The sequence below is a fragment of the Chiloscyllium plagiosum genome, unplaced genomic scaffold (assembly GCF_037043375.1).
Source record: "Chiloscyllium plagiosum isolate Xiang-an unplaced genomic scaffold, Cpla_swu_hap1 HiC_scaffold_8, whole genome shotgun sequence".
In the NCBI taxonomy this organism is placed as follows: domain Eukaryota; kingdom Metazoa; phylum Chordata; class Chondrichthyes; order Orectolobiformes; family Hemiscylliidae; genus Chiloscyllium; species Chiloscyllium plagiosum.
Genome location: NW_028270146.1, coordinates 8,137,355 through 8,150,083, shown reverse-complemented (window position 1 = coordinate 8,150,083; position 12,729 = coordinate 8,137,355). Strand labels below are relative to the sequence as shown.

General features: G+C 44.9%; 1 protein-coding gene across 2 annotated transcripts in view; it reads right to left on the bottom strand.

Annotated features, from left to right (window-relative positions):
- Positions 1-12,729, bottom strand: part of jag2b (jagged canonical Notch ligand 2b) — a 256,596-nt gene that overhangs the window by 101,842 nt on the left and 142,025 nt on the right. For both annotated transcript variants that reach the window (XM_087989575.1, XM_087989576.1), the window contains exons 4-5: positions 10,697-10,951; positions 5,642-5,702 (exon numbers count right to left, since the gene is read on the bottom strand). In XM_087989575.1, coding sequence (XP_087845701.1) covers positions 5,642-5,702; positions 10,697-10,951 — 316 coding nt within the window. The remainder of the gene's footprint in view (positions 1-5,641; positions 5,703-10,696; positions 10,952-12,729) is intronic.

Below are 12,729 nucleotides of genomic sequence, written 5' to 3'. Positions count from 1 at the left end.
TTGATCGCCCAGAGACACAGAGGAATTTTCCAGAGATTTATTCCTCCTCCCCACTCTCTACAAAAGCGCATTCCAAATCCTAACAACTCTTGAAGTAAAGAAGTTTTTCCTCATCTCACTCCTAGCTCTCTTGCTGACAATCTTGAAATTGTGACCCTGAGTTACTGACATACCAACTAATGGAAACAGAACATCCTCCTTTACCCTGTCAGAATTGTGCAGCATTTTGAACACCTCAACAAGGTCACTTCTTAACCTTGTCTGTTCCAAGGAGAATCAGCCCAATATCTCTATCATTCCTCATATCTAAGATCCCTCATTGTAGGCATCATTCTAGTAAATCTTCTTTTGCGCTCTCTCCAGGGTTTTAACATCTTCCTTAAATAAGATGCCCAGAACTGAACGCAATGTTCCAAATGTGGTCTGACCCAATGATTTGTCGAGGTGTAACGTCACTTCCTTGCTTTTCTACTCTACGCAAGGATCCTATAAACCAACTTAACAACTGCTACAACTTGCCTGGTCACCTTCAGAGAATCATGTACATGATCCCCGAGGTCCATCTGATCCTCTACTCCCCCCAGAGTTGTCCCATTGAGGCCTGTATTGTCTCTGTGTGTGTGTTTTTTTAACCATCCCCTCCCGTTTCCCTCCATTGAAATCCATCTGCCAGGTGTCTGCCCATTGGCCAACTGGCCCATGTCCCTCTGAAGTCCCTCAGCATCATCCTCATTCTCTCCAGCCTAGTACCATCTGCAACTTTAGAGATTTTACCCTCAACCCCCACCTCCAAATCGTTGAGGTAAATCAGCAAAAGCAAGGGTCCCAAGAAATGCCCATCTATACCTACCCTCTGTTTCCTAAAGTTTATCCTAATGCTTGGAATGGCAATAAATGTTGGCCCAGCCACGTTCCGTGAGTGAATATAAAAACAGAACAGATTTAATTGGGTTTTGTTCTTTCATGAGGTGGTGATGACAAGGTCACTGTTAATCAACCATCTCTAAATTCTCTGCTCTAAATTGTGGCACCATTGCAATGAACCTACCAAAAATCTACAAAGATATCCTGTAAGACAGAAAACATGGCTTAGCCAAAAATGGGGAGTTATTCACAGTGACCGGAAAGTGATTTTCCATTAAGATCACAACTGGAATCACTGCTCATGTTATAGATTTTGCAATCAATAAAAACAAATTTTTAAATTTGCAAAGGACACCAAAGGTTTGGAAAAAGTATTGTCTATACTTCCTTTACCTGAGCAAGACCACAACTAATTACAACCTGCCGTGAATGAATTGTAGTAAAAGTGAGCTGCAATACATTTTCATAAAGGAACCGGTAGAAACCACATTTTACTCGTAAAATAAAAATCTGAACGGGGTAAGGGAGGCAAAGGATTGAGAGTAAAGATCCAGTCAGAAGGACACAGGTTAACCATAAGATGATAAGCTATAGGAACAGGTAAGGATGGCCGATTCCCTTCCCTGAACCAGATGGGCTTTTCCTGATCATTGATGGAAATTTCATGAACGTGGTGAGAACCTAGTTTTCAACTGCAAATTTTCAATTTGTTAATTCAACTTAGTTCCATTCCAGGAGCTTGCAGGGGTTGGTTGGAGTTTGTTTGCAGGCAAAGGGACCTCTGGCAAGTGGGAGGCCTTTAAAAGTGAGATAGCTAGAGTTCAAGGTCTTGATGTGAGGATGAAGAGCAAGATTGGCAGGAACAGGGGAACCCTGAATGATAAGAGATATTGAGGTTTTGACCAGAAAAAAGGAGGAGGCATAGCTCAGGTACAGGTAGCTAGGATCAAGGGAATCCCTAGAGGTATACAGGGAATACAGGACTTTACTGAAAAAGGAGATCAGGAGGGTGAAAAAAAAAGAGGGCATGAGATAGCCTTAGCTGAGAAGATTAGGGTTATCAATGACTTGGATGAGAATGCACAAGGCATGATTATTAGTAAGTTTGCAGATGACACTATCATGGACAGTGAGGAAGGTTCTCAGAAATTGCAGCAGGACCTTGATCAGCTGGGGAAGTGGGCCGAGAAATGGCAAATGGAGTTTAATATAGATAATTGAGAGGTCTTGTACTTTGGAAAGTCCAATCAAGGCAGGAGTTTCATGGTGAATGGTAGGGCCTTAAGGAGTGTCGTGGAACAGAGGGATCTTGGAGTTCAGGTGCACGGTTCTCTGAAAGTGGAGTCACAGGTAGACAGGGCAGTGAAGGCGGCTTTTGGCATACTGGCCTTCATCAGTCAGGGGACTGAGTATAGAAGTTGGGAAGTTATGTTGCAGTTACATAGGACATTTGTGAGGCCGCATTTAGAGTATTGCAGTTAGTTTTGGTCACGTTGTTATAGGAAGGAGGTTATTAAAATGGAAAGAATGCAGAGGAGGTTTGCAAGGATGTTGCCTGGACTCAATGGTCTGAGTTTTAAGGAGAGGCTGGACAAGCTAGGACTTTCTTCTTTAGAGCAGAGGAGACTGAGGGGTGGTGTGGGTCCTTATATAGGGGTAGAAGACCATGAGAGGCATGAATAGGGTAAATGAACTCCGTCTTTTTCCCAGGGTTGGGGAATCGAGGACTATAGGGCATCAGTTTAAGGTTAGAGGGGAAAGAATAAAAGGGAACCTGAGGGGCAACTCTTTTACACAGAGGGTGGTACGCATATGGAATGAGCTGCCAGTGGAAGTGGTTGAGGCAGGTACATTAACAACATTTAAAACGCATTTGGACAAATAGATGGATAGGAAAGGTTTAGAAGGACATGGGTCAAGTGCAGGGAAATAGGGTTAGTGTGATGGACATTTTAGTCGGGATGGACCAGTTTGGGCTAAAAGGCCTGTCTCAGTACTGTAGGACGCTCTGACTCGATGAGTTAGTGAGTTTTGAGAAGATTTATAGCTCAGGTTGAGATTCTGGATGTAGGTTTGCTCGCTGAGCTGAAATGTCCTTTTTCAGACATTTCGTCACCATACTAGGCAACATCTTCAGTGAGCCTCCAGATGAAGCACTGATGGTGTAACCCACTTTCTATTTATATGTTCAGGTTTCCTTGGGTTGGTGATGTCATTTCACGTGGTGACATCATTTCCTATGGTGATGTCATTTCACGTGGTGACATCATTTCCTATGGTGATGTCATTTCCTGTTTTTTTTCTCAGAAATTTGTTTTAATTATTGTCTATATAGGGTCTTTCAAGTTCATTAGCTGCTATTTTAGTATGTTGGTGGGCTACCATGATGCCAAGGTGTCTGAGTAGTCTGGCAGCCATTTCAGAGATGTCTTTGATGTAAGAGAGAGTGGCTAGGGTTTCTGGGTGTGTATTGTCTGCTTGTTCGGGTTAGAACATGGAACATAGAACAATACAAAGCAGAACAGGCCCTTCGGCCAGCGATGTTGCGCCGACCTGTGAACTAATCTAAGCTCATCCTTCTACACTATCCTATCATCATCCATGTGCTTATCTAAGGATTGTTTAAATCTCCCTAATGTGGCTGAGTTGACTACATTAGCAGATAGGGCGTTCCACACCCTTACCACTCCCTGAGTAAAGAACCTGCCTCTGACATCTGTCTTAAATCTATCACCCCTCAATTTGTAGTTATGCCCCTCGTACACGCTGACATCATCATCCTAGGAAAAAGACTTTCACTGTCTACCCTATCTAATCCTCTGATCATCTTGTATGTCTCTATCAAATCCCCTCTTAACCGCCTTCTTTCCAATGAGGGTTTGTTGCTGAGAAATCGGCAGTCTGTGTTCATTGGCTGTCTGTTCTTTTTGAATACACAGTATAGGTGAGTTTTCCTCTGCGCTGCAGTGTGCAGTGGCTCATTGAAATAATGTTTCAATGCAGCTTTGTTTATAGATGTTGGGATGATTGCTTCTGTCGTTCAATATTTAGTCCATTTGTGTTACTTTCCTATTAACGCTGGTTGTAAGTTCTCCATTGGCTGTTTGCTCTACTGTGACATCTAGGAATGGCCGTTTGTTGTGGTTTTCCTTCTCTATATGAACTTTATGACAGTAAGGGAATTATTGATGATCTTGAAGGTTTCCTCTAATTTATTTCGTTTAGTGATGACATCCACGTAGCGGACCCAAATTTTGGACAGAGCTGTTTGTTCGAGTCTCTGCATTACTGTCCCTGCCAGGAACCCTGATATTGGAGATCCCATGGATGTTCCATTGGTTTGTCTGTAGGTTTTGTTGTTGAGAGTGAAGTGGGCGTGAGTGCATGGGTCCACTATGAGTTACCACATTTGGATTTGAAATCATGTCAGCATGAGCCTAGGCCTCTGGATTACATCCTCCTGAGGGAGTGGACCAGGGCCTCAGTTTGACAAATCATTCCAAAGAGAATACTGCCAACAGTGAGGTACTTTCTTAGTACTGCAGCGAGTTAATGGGTAGGATCAGCCAAGGATTCTAAGCTCAAGTCTGCAAAATCCATGACCGTACAGCTCGTGGAAGATCCTTTCCATAGAAGCAAGTGTAAGAATGGCACTAGGCCATGGGCAGAGGGGAAGAAATATCATGACAAGAAAAGTGCACGTGGGCATCATGTCAGTCCAAGCCATCCCTTTGCTGCTCTCCGCCGCACAGTCACGTCTGCCAATAACATCTTCTTCGGTCTCAAATGGTTTACTGGCTGCATGATTCACAGCTTCAACCCTGTCCATTTACTGAAGGCTATATTTAATAAGCCAGAATATATTTAGCCCCAGCTCATCAGGACTCACTGTTATGATACCATCAAGCGTGATCGTTGACCCATGAGTCACATGTTATTTGGAGTTACGGAGGACACGTGCATGTGAGGTTTTCCAAGTCCTGTGCACTCAATGACAGGCAATCAATGCCAAAACACCCTGGCGTGTCTACGTGCAATTTTACAACCGCTGTACAGAGCCCGGAGCAAGAGAGATCAGTGCATCTTTCCAGCTTTCCCCTGTTTGGCCTGTTACAGGGAAACCCACAAAGCTTGTCATGGGTTTGAACGTATAGACACTAAAACCTACCAGAGGGAGGGCACAGTTTCTCCGATATTACTTACTGGTCATCAGCTCTTGTAAAGCTGTACAATGGTTTATATTTCTCGAAAGGTGATGTAAATGGTGCTGGGGTCAAAGCAATGGCCAGCTCTTTAATTGTAAATCACACAGGCAGAATTGGGACTGGTCAGCAGAAACTTAGCATAACCTTTATCAGCTGTGTTTTAAAATAGAGGCTGGAATCATGGGTACCAAACTGTTGCAATTCTAAAAGCAGAGCTTACAACTACAAACAGATAGCATTGCCAAAGTAGCCTTGCTGAGTCCTCACACATCCCTCTACACAACAAATCACAAGAGTATTGTGGACTAAAACCAGACTCCTTTCTCAGGCACCACTAATCACAGGCCATGGTGACCAGATCAAATGCTTTTTGCTTTTATTCCCACCCCGAAAAGGGAAAAGAAAAAATTTAAACACGGAGTTGTTTTTTGGTACAAGCAGACACTGTTCAGGGATCTTTCTCAAACTGAACCACTGCTACTAAAATAGTGCAATCACCAAACATCCAAACAGCAGTGGTTATGTAACAGCTGGTTGAAAACAATTGTTGGCCCAGAATGGTGCTCACTTACGTGCATTCTCCAGGAACTTTACATCCCCCATGGATCGAATGGCAGCCTTGTTTACAAATAGCTGCAAAACCAAAAGGAAAATTCTGAAGGAGTCATTTCATTGAGACGTCAAATTATTTTGATCACATCCCCGTGGAGAGGCCAATGCCTTTGTCCACAAGATATCAACCAGGTGACCCGCTAACCAACCTGGGCGATCATTCTGCATGCACGCTTACAGGCTAAGCTGACAGTTCGTGCCTCTCCATCAGCAATGGATAGTGTGGAACAATGTGAGGCATGATCAGTGGCCTGGGGCACTGGTGTCTTGGACCAGATACCTGGATATGTTGCGGAGAGATGGACTTTTCTCAATGAGTGAATAACTGTGTTAAGAGTCACAGATGTTACATACAGAAAGAGGCTAGTTGGTCCATCAAATCTATACAGCAATCTAGTCATTACTATTCCACACTCCAGCCTCACAGCCCAACAAATTATATTTATAAAGTGCCCTTCCTTTATCCTTTCAAAATCATTGATCCCCATTTCTGTGAGCAGTGAATTCCCAGTCATTATCACTCATTGTCTAAAAGCAAATCATATTTCTCAGCATCCCTTGCAAAACAGCTTTGGAGAAGGAGAATGTAGGTACAGAATTCAGGAGGAGGTACTGTGACATTCTTGAGCAGTTCGACGGAGGGAGTGAGGAGGTGATGTTGGAGGTTTGTGGGTTTAAAAGTCGACCATCCCCAGGTCCAGATGAGTTGTATCTCACGTTGCTGTGGGAGATGGGAAAGGAAATTATAGCAGCTCTCACTCTGATTCCTCTCTGGCCAGAGGACAGGAAGACAACTAATGGGATTCCACTTTACAAGAAGGGTGGTAGAGGTAGTCCAGGGGATTACAGACCAGGGAGTCTCACATCAGTGGTAGGGAAACTATTGGAGAAAATAGCGAAGGACAGAGTTAATCTCCATTTAGAGGGGCATGACTTGATCAGGGGTAGTTAGAATGGCTTTGTCAAGGGAAGGTCATGGCTGGCGAATTTAGTTTAATTTTCCGAGCAGGTTACCGAGTAAATAGACGGGTGTAGTGCAGCTGATGTGGTTTATATGGATTTCAGCAAAGGCCTTTCACAAGGCCTCACGTGGGAAACTGATGGAGAAGGTAAAAGCTTTAGACCAGGATAACTTGGCAAGTTGGATCCAAAATGGACAGTAACAGGAGACAGAGAATGACGATAAGAGGGCTGTTAGTGTGACTGGAACCCAGTGTGCAGTGATGTACCACAGGGATCAGTGTCTTGTTTGCAATAGTCAATAGTCATAAATGATGGAGATAAGAATGTTGGCGGGTGGGGTTTGGTGGAGGTGTGTGATAAGTAAGCTTGTGGTTGAGTGTGTTAGGATATAAATGGATTGGTGAAATGGGAAGATCAGTGGCAGATGGAGTTTAACCCTGGAAAGTGGTGCAGTTTGGAAGAAGGAACTAGACAAGGGAGTACTCAATGAATGCAGGACACCAGGAAGCTCAGAGGAACACAGGGATCTTGGGGTACTTGTAGAGCAGGCTAATAGGGTCATAAAGAAGGCATATGGGACTCTTGTCTTCATCAGTTGAGGTACACATTATAACAGCAAGGACGTTCTGTTGGAGCTGTACAGAACTTTGGTAAGGACATGGCTCAGTACTGTGTGCACCACACTATAGGAAGGACGTGATTGCACAGGAGGGCGTGAAGAAGAGATTCACCAGGATGGTGTCTGGGATGGAGCAGTCTGGCTATGAAGAAAGACTAGATCAGCTTGGGTTGTTTCCTTTGGAGCAGAGAAGGCTGAGAGGGTCCTGATAGAGATGGATAAGATTGCAAGGTACATGAATAGGGTGAATGAAGGCAGCTATCCCTCCTGGCTGAAAGGTTATTAAGAAGGGAGCACAATTTTGAGATGCAAGGCAGGAGGGTTAAAGGGGACTTGAGGAGGAAAACATACCACCCAGAGGCTGGTAGGAATCTGGAATGTACTAAAATAAAACAACGAACTGGAGATCTGAAACAAAAACAAAATTGCTGGGGAAACTCAGCTGGTCTGGGAGCATCTGTGGGCAGAAAGCAGAGATAACAATTCCAATCCAGAATAGAATGCACTGTCTGGGAGAACAGGTGAGGTGGGAAACCTTTAAAGAGTACTTGGATGGGCACTTGAAATTTCTTAACATTCAAGGTTATGGGCCTAGTGTGGGAAAATGAGATTAGTGACAATTGAGTTTTTGTCAGTGCAGACTTGATTGGCATCTTCTGTACAGTGTCATACCAGGGTTCTATAAAAGCCAATGTCCCCAAGCCCCTTCAACATCATCCAAACAGGGTTTTTCTCTCTACTATCCAAGCCTGTCACATATCAATTCTTCCTTAACTCTCCTTTATTTTGCCAACCTAACTTTGCAAGTAAAAGTAAAACCAAACTCACTCCAACCCCATTCCTGAAATCAGTCTGGCAAATCTCCTCTCAACCTTCGAGAACTTTAACATTGTTCCGAAAGTGCAGTGACCAGAATTAGATGCAATACTCTAGAAAACTTCTAGGCCGTGACTAGAGTTCAGCAAAACTTCCTTTTTATTGTATTTAAAGCCTTTGAGGCCCAAGATCTCATATTTGTTATTGTCTCAATGTGCCTTATAATCCTCGAACATCAGAGTGCCTGAACCACAAGTTCCTGCTGCCTTGCCACACTCTGGAACTGTGCCATTCAGTCCACACAGTCTCTCACTAGCCCTCCTTCCAAAATGCACCACCTCACACTGCTCTGTATTAAAATTCCATCTGCTATCTGTCTGCCCATTTTGCTAGGCTACATTCTGTTGCACTCACTTTGCTGTTCATCATTCCCTCACATTTGGGATCATCAAAACACTTTGAAATTTTACTCTGTATTCTAATACTCAAGTCTTTAACTTTCCATAAAATAAACAAAAGCAGGGATCGTATCAATGCCCCATGGCAAACAATACAGTCTGCCACCCACCAATTTAAAGATTTACCACGATGTGGAGGGGCCGGTGTTGGGCTGGTGTGGATAAAGTTAAAAAATCACACAACATCAGGTTAGAGTCCAGCAGGTGTATTTGTAAGCACTAGCTTTTGGAGCGCTGCTCCTTTGTCAGGTCACTAGCTCCCTGATGAAGGAACAGCGCTCCGAAAGCTAGTGCTTACAAATAAACCTGCTGGACTATAACCTGGTGTTGTGTGATTTTTAACTACAGTTTACCACGACTCACTATTTTCTGTTCTTAAACAAAATTTTTGCCCAATGACTATATTCTATAAGCTTCAGTTTTGTTAACTATATTTTTGTGATACTTTGCCAATATTTTATTTAAAATCCATGATCCAATACTACACCAGACTACTGGAAGAGAGGTGAACTGGGGGGAGCTCAATGTTGGTTGGTCCAGCGCATTCCAATATTTTTATGAAAAACAGCTTGAGTTACAGCCAAAAATCACCTTCGATGCCAAGTGCAACCCTCATGACACCAGTGACTAGCAAACACAACGTTGGCCAGAGATCAGATTTGAAATTATAAAATGTTGGTTCTGTTCCACATTGGTGCTGGCTCCCTACAGTGTTGAAGATGAGTTGCCATTAGGAAGCTTAAGTAATGTAACAGCCTGTGACCAAGATATGCAATATTCATTTTAATGGAACCCATCAATATAATCAAGCTATGAAGACTTGCAGCACAAACGCAGGCCACTTAGTCTATCATGCTGCTAATGGGTTTGGGAAATTGCTGGTTTGCTCTGGTCTCTCCTGCTCTTCCCCAAAGTATGGCTAATGTTTTCCTTTTCAAGTATTTACCCTTTCTGCAAGTTACTACTGAATCTGCTTGCATTCCTGTTAGCAGTGCATTCCACATCAGACAGGAACTCCTCCACCCTGTAAATGATGGAACTAACTTCATTCTTCCAATTTTGGCATCCATGACTCTGATTACTACCATTTCAGGTTCCTAACTCCGAAACTCAAACCTAACTTTCCTTCTGCCTTAAGATGTGCTTTAAAATCTATTACTACGATCTAGACTTTGACAAGCTGCATTAATAGCTCTTCATGTGGCTCATTGCATTATTTGCTAACACTCACGTGAAGCACTTTGGAGTATTTTATTATCTTAAAGAAAACCACATAAATGCAAGCTGTAGTCAAAACATTCTAATTATACCTTTGTTCTTTCATCAATTGTCTTAAAGCTACATTCTGATGATCAACTCTTCTGCCCGAACACAGAGTTCCTCCTTCCTCACCCCAAATAAAATTCCTCATTTTGAATACCTCTGCTTGACCTCCCCATAAACTTGGAGATCACAGTGGGTCAGACAGCATCTACGGAGAGAGAGCAAGCTCATGTTTTGAGTCTAGATGAGTCTTTTTTTTTAAAATTCCCTACAGTGTGGAAACAGGCCCTTCAGCCCAACAAGTCCACACCGACCCGCCGAAGAACAACCCACCCAGACGCATTCCCCTACATTTACCCCTGACTAATGCACCTACACTATGGGCAATTTAGTATGGCCAATTCAGCCTAATCTGCACATCTTTGGACTGTGGGAGGAAACCGGAGCACCCGGAGGAAACCCACGCAGACACGGGGAGAATGTGCAAACTCCACAAAGTCAGTCACCTGAGGCGGGAATTGAACCTGGGTCCCTAGCGCTGTGAGGCAGCAGTGCTAACCACTGAGCCACCGTGCAAAGCTAAATGAATAAGCTTTGATGAAGAGTCTTCCAGATTCAAACCATTAGCTTGCTCTCTCTCCATGCATGCCATCTGACTCGCTGTGTTCTCCAGCATTTGCTGTTTTTAGTACAGGTTCCAGAATCTACAGTAACTTGCTCCTCCCTTTTAAGCTTGTCTGACTTTAAGAAGAACTCTAGGTTTTGCAGTGAGTTTATTTCACCATCTCCCTCCCCTGGTACCAGCCCTGTATCCTTTCCTAGGCCCTGAATTGTAAATGGATGGATCCCATCAATGCGAGTTGAGAGTCCAGTTTGTATAACAGCAGACTCCTTACCTTTAGTACATTCGCTCCCCATCCAGCCTTCCATACACAGTTTGTTCCCATTCTGGTCACAAACAAAGTGACCAAACACATCGTCACGGGGCCGGCAGAGTTTGTTGCAGGCAGTGCCGTAGTAATATTCCTCACACTTCACACGGATGCTGTATTCAAAGTGAGCCACGGCTCCGTGGTGCTGCAAGGTCATCCACTGGGCCCCTGGGTTGATCATTCCTGTGTGAGCAGCTCGCTCAATCAGTTGCCCTTCGTCTACACAAAGAGGAAAAGGAGAAAACCAAATCCACTCAGTTTATCTTAAATGTAGAATGGACAGTGCAGTTATATCCCATAAATATGGCCAAGGGACAAGTGGGTATTAACACTCAAGCCAATTGCATTTAATGTGAACACTGTTAACTGTGTGCTCACCTACATTCACATTGTTAAACTATTCCTGACATCATCTGTCACCAACAGGTCACACAATGGCATAGGGACATCTGCCTGTTTGAGAATGTTCTTACCCCTACAGAGGGTAATGACTCCCAATAGCAGCATCCATATGTCCCCACCTCCTCTATGGGAGCAGGAGGAGGCCAGTCAGTTCCTCAGTTAGATCAGGCTGACATCTATTCTAAGTCGAGAGTGCGGTGTTGGAAAGCACAGGAGGTCAGGCAGCATCCGAGGAGCAGGAGAGTCGACGTAGCCAGCTAAAGGTCTTCATTAGGAATGAGGCTGTGAGCTGGGGTTGGGGGAGAGAGCTGAGAGTGCGATAGGTAGATGGAGGTGGGTGTAATGGTGATAGGTCGGAGAGGAAGGTGAAGTAGATAGGTGGGAAGGAAGATGGACAGGTTGGAAGGTTGGATCTGGGAAAAGATGGGGGAGGTGAGGTGAGGAATCTGGTGAAATCTACATTGATGCCCTGGGGTTGGAGGGTCCCAAGGCAGAGGCATTCTTCGTCCAGGTGTTGGGTGCTGAGGGTATGGAGATGGAGGAGCGAGGGGGGAAAGTTGAAGTGTTCGGCCACGGGGCAGTGGGATTTGGAGGGTGTGGGTGTCCCGGAGATGTTTTTTTTTAGATTACATTACAGCGTGGAAACAGGCCCTTGGGCCCAACAAGTCCACACCGACCCGCCGAAGCGCAACCCACCCATGCCTCTACATTTACCCCTTACCTAACACTACGGGCAATTTAGTATGGCCAATTCACCTGACCTGCATATCTTTGGACTGTGGGAGGAAACCGGAGCACCCGGAGGAAACCCACGCAGACACGGGGAGAACGTTCTCTGAAACAATCTTCAAGAAGGTGTCCTGTCTCCCCAATGTAGAGGAGACTGCATCGAGAGCAATAGTTACAGTAAATGACATGTGTGGAAATGCAGGTAAATCTCTGATGGATGTAGAAGGCTCCTTTTGGGCCTTGGAGGTGAGGGTGGGGGGGGGGGGGGGGGGGGGGGGGAGGAGTGTGAGCACAGGTTTTGCAATTCCTGCGGTGACAGGGGAAGGTGCTGGGAGGGGAGTGTGGGTTGGTGGGGGCATGGACCTAACAAGAGAGTCACAGAGGGAATGGTCTTTACTGAACGCAGAAAGGGGTGGGGAGGGAAATGTGTGTGTGGTGGTGGGGTCCATTTGTGGAAATGTCAGCAGATGATGCGATATATACAGAGGGTGGTGGGGTGGAAGGTGAGGACCAGGGGGGTTCTGTCCTTGTTGCGGTTGGAGGGTGGGGTTCAAGGGCAGAGGTGTGGGAGATGGATGAGATGCACTGGATGGCATCATCAACCACGCGAGAGGGGAAATGGCACTCTTTGAAGAAGGAGGCCATCTGATGTGTTCTTTGGTGGAACTGCTCCTCCTGGGAGCCGATGCGGTGGAGGCGAAGGAATTGGGAATAAGGGATAGCACTTTTACAGGAGGCAGAGTGGGAGGAGGTGTAGTCTGGGTAGCTGTGGGAGTTGGTGGATTGTAGAAGATGTCAGTATTGAATCGGTCACCATTGATGGAGATGGAGAGGTCCAGAAAGGGGAGGGAGGTGTCCAGGTGAAC